This window comes from Montipora capricornis, chromosome 4, assembly GCF_036669925.1.
Source record: "Montipora capricornis isolate CH-2021 chromosome 4, ASM3666992v2, whole genome shotgun sequence".
Lineage (NCBI taxonomy): Eukaryota > Metazoa > Cnidaria > Anthozoa > Scleractinia > Acroporidae > Montipora > Montipora capricornis.
This window is the reverse complement of record NC_090886.1, coordinates 40,492,427-40,499,926: the sequence shown is the minus strand read 5'-3', so window position 1 is coordinate 40,499,926 and position 7,500 is coordinate 40,492,427. Positions and strand designations below refer to the sequence as shown.

The following is a 7,500-nucleotide window of genomic DNA, read 5'->3' as shown; positions in this document are numbered from 1 at the left end:
ACACAACCTGCATAGTAATGCTAGTTGCAAAGGTAAAACAATAACACATATACACCATTCTTTTGCGCCTATCAATGTTAAGACCCAGGGTAGGGGGGCTGACCCAGGGAAATTTGACATTTTGATGGAAGCTAGCGCCAAATTTCCCACCCCCGGGCACCTACAGACCATCAAATTCCCCACCCCTGGGTACCTTCTGATCAACACATTCCTGCCCTTGGAGTAAGAATTTTTTTTTCATTAGATTCACATTTAACAGCTGATGGAAATTTGTCGTGTAACACGAAACCTTTCTGCTGCTCAAGCTACTGGACAAGAACCTAAAATTGAGCAAAACATTAATGTTATGAACAATATTATTTTTTTTTATCCTAATTGTAAATAGTTAATATTTACCAGTTTTCGAATCAATCTGAAGCATCCTCAATGATAGAGTGGAAAATTCATGAATACGTAGAAATATAGAAAAAGCAATCACGAAAAAATAATAGAAACATTCTTGTACTTCTGAACACTCCAGCGAAGACAGAAAAATGTGATGGGCGATATTTACAAAAACACAAGACAGATTTGATTTCCTTTCTTTTATCGATGGTGTCCATAAAAATCAGGAAAACCAGAGAAGTGTCACGTGAAAACCATGATTGTGGATAACTCATCTCCAGGTTCTCTTGATGTTCCAAGATGGCAGGCATGTCAAATTCCCAACCCTGGGGCAACACATACTGTACGTGTCAAAATCCCTACCCAGGGAAAGGTTCTCTGTGTCAATTTCCCGTAGGTAGCCCTTCCCCCCCACCCCAGGGCTTAACATTGATAGGTGCATCTGATTGTGGTCATGTGATAATACGACCATGTTGGTGCCAAAACAATAGAAAAATGTAACTCAAGTTTTGCATAAATTCCCAAAGGACTATTTCGCTAGGGGTGACCCTATTGACCGAATGCAAAAATGGCCGCCAACAAATTGTTCTTTTGTCTTTGTGTTAATTAGCCTAACTAGCCTCGTTTTACTGCCCAAATTCTTTCAGTTTTATGGTGTGACCAAGGTTAGTTAGGCTAATTAACACAAAAGAATAATTTGTTGGCGGCCATTTTTGCATTCGGTCAATAGAATATTATAAAACACAGGAAAAAATCGAATTTCTTGAAACACGGAATATGCGGAACATTCTAAAACACAGGATATAAGAATATTCTAAAATGCGGGATGAGAGGAAAGTCTTTTAAAAAAGGATATAAATAATGCATTTTTTGCCTGTGAATAGTCTGGGTAGGATAATATAACTTCGGATGATAATTTTACACTTTGTCACAACATGTCCTCGCGGGATGTCCCTGTACCTCTGCCGAATTTGAGCGTCATTTTTCGAAAAATTCGCTGGGAAAGGCGATCCTAGAATCGATAGTAAAGCTTTCTCAACATGATCAACATGATTTTTTTGACTCTCTAACTGGTGGTCCGAAAGATCTCGGAGTGACGCCTAAAACAGCTCATAACAACCAAAAACAAATAACACAGGACTTGGTTGACGATTTGTTTGATCTTTCATTGAATTGTTTGCTTTCAAACTTTATTGTTGAGCAGATCGCTACGGCCATAATGTATTTATCCTTCTACAGATTGATAATAACAACATTAAGTGTAAGGTGATTCCTTCAGTTTTATGTCATCCTTCTCCAGCCCATCATTTGTCACCCGTCCATGTTAATTTTTGTTGTTTTTTTTTGTAGTATGCAAAGCTAGACTCTGTTTACAAGTTCATCACAATTGTTGTTTATGTTGCTATGGCAATAGTGGAGATTTTAAGGCTTTATCTTGGATATGCTGGAAATCTACAGGAAAAGGTCATCCATAATTTATGTGTATTTCTGAATCAGTTTTGTCTAAGTATTTTTTTGTCAAAGTATCACCATGGACAAACAATGAAAGCAGTTGATGCTTTTTATGATATTTCTGGTATTAGTAACTAATACCAGAATACTATTGAAAGCATTTTATGGTATATTTGCCTTGGTGGAAAAAAATGATATGATGGGTTTCCTCCTCCCAACAACTGATGACAAAAATCTGATCTGTCATAACTTTAACTCTTTTACTCTGAAAGAGTATGATTTTTGTCAACTTTAAACAGAATGTAATGCAAACTCAGCACAACCACATGCCAACCCTACACACTAAATATCTTTAGTAAAACTTTAACTTTCAATCAGGATCACTTTATGGTGGGGTTAAGTTTGCTTTTATTCTCTTTGTTCAATGTTATACCGTGAGGATGTCATAGTGATGTACCTGGTATGTATTTGTCCCTGGCTCTCTAATAGCTTCTCAGAAATTTTGTCCACTTGAAATAGTTTGACTAGAAACAAACCATTGATTGAAAGAAATGTATGTTTGAAGTGTGGGTTATAGACGGAAGATAGAACCATGTGGTCCTTGCACTTAACAGGATGATTTAGTGGTAGAGTATTGCAGAGGTCGTGGCTTTGAATTCTGTTGGAAGCCACCTGAATTTTTCAGGTGTGTATCAAGTGACATAGCTTAAATTGCCCTGTTAGGTGCAATGGTTACAAACAGCAGGAGAAAACCAGTTGTCTACACTCAAAGGGGTAGAGTTTGGACCCAGCTAATAGTCAGAGTAGGATTGAATGTCAACCCGGTGCGACTGCATGTCGCTTCCTGGTAAAAAACGTTGGTTAGAAATTCTCCTTTGACCTGTGAAATTGAGGTTAACCATTTCCCTCCTGACATTTGACTCTGCCTAACCCCAGATTATTTTATTTGTCAATAGGGTCTAGCTCAGGAGTAAAACGGTTATTACCTTGTTATGTTACATGTATATTCAAGGCAGTGGCCATTTGTACGGAACCCATACACTGACCTATATTTGCTATTCATAATGGGAGTCTTCTCAGAATGATTATTACAGGTTCAAACCCTAACCTTGAACGACATAGCCACGCAGTTATTGAAAGCTAATCAATATTTGAAATAGGTAAGGTAAAGGTGAAGTCCGCTACAAGCCTAGAAGGCCCACCAGGCCAGCACTTACCTCTGGTTTCTGTAGCATGAGGCGACTAGGAGTATTTCTATTCCCCCTGGATGGGATGCTAGTCCATCGCAGGGTTACCCCCAGCATTTTCGCCGGTACCCATTTATACACCTGGGTGGAGAGAGGCACCATGAGAGTAAAGTGTCTTGCCCAAGAACACAACACAATGTCCCCGGCCAGGACCCGAACCCACACCACTTGATCCGGAGTCAAGCACACTGACCATGAGGCCATCGCGCCTCCCATTTGAAAAAGGGACTTAGACTAAATGCGAAAAACACAAGGCAGGTCAGAAACTTCCTCAATAGCTATAAGTGCACTTCCATTGTGAATAAAATGTTTACTACTACTACTACTACTTATAAATTATTTGCAAAGCCTGCACAAGTAAAAGTATCTTGATTTGTACAGGTACCCGAGCTTGCGGGGTTTTGGATTCTGACCCTTGTACTTCAGCTTCCACTCACACTGATGCTATTGCTCAATGAAAGCATGTTGATCATGCCGATGGAGAGAGCTGTCAATATCATCATGGCAGTGTTTGTGTTATTTGAGACAATCCAAGGCTACAGAGTGATCCATGCAATGATTGGACAACAAGTCTCCAAGTTTCACGTGCAGCAGTTTGATGACTTGGTTGAATTGCGGGAGATGCGAGAAGATAGTGTGGAGGACATTGGATTCAGGCCACAATAAAAGAATGAAGAATTTGTTTTTTTCAGGGAATCTTTTTTGGCAAGGAAAGATTTTAAGCAAGATTTTTCCAATTGAGTCAACCACAGACTGGTTGGCCCAATTGGTTATCATCAGACTACCGTGTGGGAGGTCATGAGTTCACCTCCGGCCGGACCAACACTCAGGGCCTTTAGATAACCAAGGAGAAAGTGCTGCCTTTGTAATGATATGTGAAAATGGCACTTGATCTTCAAGTCTTCTTGCATGAGGACTATAAACCATTCCCCGTCTCACATTTCTTGTTCATGAACTTTGTGGGAAGGTTAAATCAACCCAGGTACATACTATTTGAAGAGCAGGTCATGGAGTTCCCTGGGGGGTGATCTGGCCTGAATTTTCCTGCAAAATGTGGCCAACCTGGTGTGATGTCTATAAAAAAAGCTTCTGACATATGAGACCATGTACTGTAAGTAAAAACAGCCATGTGTCAAAGGTTAGGGGACTTTGCCGAGTGCTCATACAATCATGTAAATGTAGAGTAGTGGATATGTATCTTTTAAGTAACGAAGACGATGGCTACAAGAACGCCACAAAATAATAGGGTTAATAAGCTTTGCAATAGCTTTGCATGCCCCCACATGCATTTCTCATTTTGAGGTGCTTCTTTGCCATTCTGTTCCTGACAACGATGTCAAATGATCAAATTGGAGGTTATGTGCAGGATGCGAGCACCTGACCATAAATTTTAAAGTTCCCTCCAAACATCCACACTGTTAATACCAAGTTTAATTCTGAATGTTTATACACACTTTCCATGCTGAATGACATCAAATTAATAATTGCACAATTATTCACTTATGTCCAGGTTTGATCCTAATTAGATGCATGCCCAATTTTGACATCCAACACAAAGTGTCCCTTTAAGTCTAAATATTTGCTACCTATTTCCAGCAATAAGGTAAACGTAAAGGTTAGCGTTATTTTTAGCTTTGGGTAAATGCAGCAGTTAATCTTTACCTAAAGAGCAGCATTTGGGGGACACTTTGAGACATAAATTGTCTGTGTTCCGAGACACGAGTGATGTTGAAGTTGGCGAGAAGAGCAAGGGGACACTTTGTGACGCTTATTGAAATCCATGTGCATCTAATTAGGGTCAAACCTGGATTTATCTCAATTATTACAAAAACGGGAAATACTATTTTTAGATAAAGTTCTTGTAGCCGTCGTCATTGTCCTCGGTTGAGCTCCCTAATAGTGAAACTATAACATAGTTTATATTGAAAATTGAGGATGATCAATGCAGATGAAACCATTACTTGACTGATAATTGCTTCTTGTAGGGTTTTCACAGTCTTGAAAAGTATTTGAATTTTACAGAGTCCTTGAAAAGTGATCCATTTATCCTTGCAAAGGTCCTTTTGTTTGCTTTCGTCTTTTCAGTTTCCTGAAATTTTCATCTGGTTAAGGGATAATCTCTTGTTGCATCTACTTCTCAACTAGCTTTTTAAAAACACTGAAGCTGCAAAGTGAACAAGAGTGGGTCAAACCTTGATTTGAGGCAGGACCAAATATTGACCTTGTTTTTCCACCTTACCAGATAATAAATTGAATTTACCAGTACTAGAGGGGTTTTTGACTGGTTAACCCACTGAATCGGCACTCTAGGACGCCCCCAGTTGATGGGTAAAATCGTCTGGCATTAGATAGAGTAAAATCTTTTAAGTCGCAGACTCACTCCCAGTTTTCATATATAATTATTTATTTATAAAAACAATAATTGTTATTGTATATACAATGCATTCTCTGTTAAAGAATCAACACCAAAGAAAATATTGGTATACAGAAAACTAACATTAAAATTAAAGAAGAGTGTATTTGTTGAGATCTCGTGTTATCAAACAGTGTGAGTTCTTATGAGCCTAGAATACATGACATGGGCAACACCTGACACAAGGCTTGTATTTGCAAGTTCAAGAATAACCTGTATTATGCTGTTTACATTTTGTTGATCCTGATTTCCTATCCAATGTAATAACAAGACCCTCATACAATCCGGGAAAAGTTCTTTAACTAACTCTGAAGCTGGTGGAAGGTTATCTATTGACGTAATATGCCTCTTTTTGAAGTCAGTGACTCTTTCAGCAATCTGGAGTTGAAGTTTGTGAAATTCATCACCAAGGTATTTGCTGATTGCCGTGAGTACCTGTGATGATCCATTACAGCCAGGTGACCTTTGACCTTCAAGGTCCTTTAAAATTTTCATTATAGTCACTGCAAGAGAATTTAATTCCAATTGCCCTTCGCTTGTACAAGATAGTAGCAATTCTTTAATGCATTTTTCACCCGTGGGTGTAACAGAAGCACCATTGTCTTGAAATAAATTTGTTGTTCCCGTAGTTGTGAGATTTTCTGCCGTTTGATTGCTCTGTGTTTCCGTTAAAGAAAGATGATCAATAATATCTGGTGTATCTGTTCCATATGCAGTTGTGTTGTGGCTACCCAGTTCAATTTCTTGATGGAACACTGGGTCTGAGTATCTCTGCTTCCATATGGGGCACAGAAGCGTCAAACAATCGAGTTGTTCTTCGCGATTGTAGTATTCAAAGCACACTCTAAACAGGCCTTGAATGGAGTAGAACCAAACACCGCGAGTGGAGCCATGTACTCCATGCAATCTCACAGAAGTCGGAAAATTCACTTTGACGGCCAAACCATGCTTAGAGAATTTTGCATGCATCCTGGGTAGATTTGACACCGCTGTGGAACACGCTGACATCACATCTGCCCCCAGAAATAGAGGAATGTTATTCTGTATAACATCGCCATCAGAATTAACGTGATTTGCGCAATTCCATTCCAAGAAACGCAATTTTCTTTGCCCTAATTGCAGCTGTTTGAGTTGAACGCATTCCGCCATTTTTTTTTTTATTTCTAACCGCTGATCCTTATGTTCGATGGGTGTGAGAGTTTTGGTTGCTAGGAGACTGTTACTTGTTTTCCAGTGCTCCTCACAACCAAAGTAAAGTCTTGCGTTAGAGAAGACGGTCAGCTAAACCTAGGCAGGATGGCCAGATTGGTACAACCTCCGCCGAAATACACGCCAGAAGAATGGCATGCTTCGAATCATTTACAATATTTCAACGCCGAACGTGAACGAGCGGCGGCTGAGAGGCTTCGCGACGAAAGTTTTCGCCTTGCACATGAAACCGAAGTTCGAACGCGCCAGACCCAACTGGACGTGAACAAAAAGCTTGAACAGCGAATAACAGACATAAACTTCTGGAAATCGGAGTTAGATCAAAAGCAGGAGGAAACGGAAAATGAAATCGCAATGATGCTTCAGTTTAAAGCCCGATTAGAAAGAGCTTTAGCTGATACAGAACTTCCTCTTATGATCGCTCAACAGTGTCTTGCCAACCGAGAAAAAAGAATGGAAGTTGATCTTGTCCACGACAATGTAGAAATGCAGCTTCTGAAGGTTAAAGTCTTATCGAACAATGTGCTTTGATTCATATAGCAGTTATTTATTTCTAGTTAACGAATTTCCATAGTTCCGATTGCTTTCATTTCCAAACCTTAATTTTGTAGGAAGTAGAAGTGATTGAGGGAGTTCAAGCTCTGTTACAAAGGACACTGGAACAAGCCACTGAACAGATAAGGTAACACTTTAACTAATGCTTGAATGTAAGATGTTTAAAAAGCAAGATTTGTTCCAAGGTTCCTCCTTGTGTTTACAGATTGGGGCTAAACTTCGGAATACGTATACCCGTCA

The 7,500-nt window shown here is 39.4% G+C and overlaps 3 protein-coding genes across 3 annotated transcripts in view; 2 read left to right on the top strand and 1 right to left on the bottom strand.

Annotated features, from left to right (window-relative positions):
- The window catches only part of LOC138046942 (transmembrane protein 17B-like), a 4,234-nt gene extending 351 nt beyond the window's left edge, over positions 1–3,883 (top strand). Inside the window, exons 2-4 of the mRNA XM_068893570.1 lie at positions 1–32; positions 1,735–1,848; positions 3,465–3,883. The exon at positions 1–32 is cut by the window's left edge and continues 72 nt beyond it. Coding sequence (XP_068749671.1) covers positions 1–32; positions 1,735–1,848; positions 3,465–3,749 — 431 coding nt within the window. The 3' untranslated portion in view covers positions 3,750–3,883. The remainder of the gene's footprint in view (positions 33–1,734; positions 1,849–3,464) is intronic.
- Positions 3,884–5,469: 1,586 nt separating this feature from the next.
- On the bottom strand, positions 5,470–6,684 carry LOC138046939 (uncharacterized). The gene has a single exon (XM_068893567.1). The coding sequence runs from the start codon at positions 6,643–6,645 to the stop codon at positions 5,623–5,625; it is 1,023 nt and encodes a 340-aa protein (XP_068749668.1). The 5' UTR covers positions 6,646–6,684; the 3' UTR covers positions 5,470–5,622.
- Positions 6,685–6,728: 44 nt separating this feature from the next.
- LOC138046938 (tektin-1-like) overlaps positions 6,729–7,500 on the top strand; it is a 9,324-nt gene continuing 8,552 nt past the window's right edge. Inside the window, exons 1-2 of the mRNA XM_068893566.1 lie at positions 6,729–7,206; positions 7,317–7,387. Of these exons, the coding sequence (XP_068749667.1) occupies positions 6,793–7,206; positions 7,317–7,387 (485 nt within the window). The 5' untranslated portion in view covers positions 6,729–6,792. The remainder of the gene's footprint in view (positions 7,207–7,316; positions 7,388–7,500) is intronic.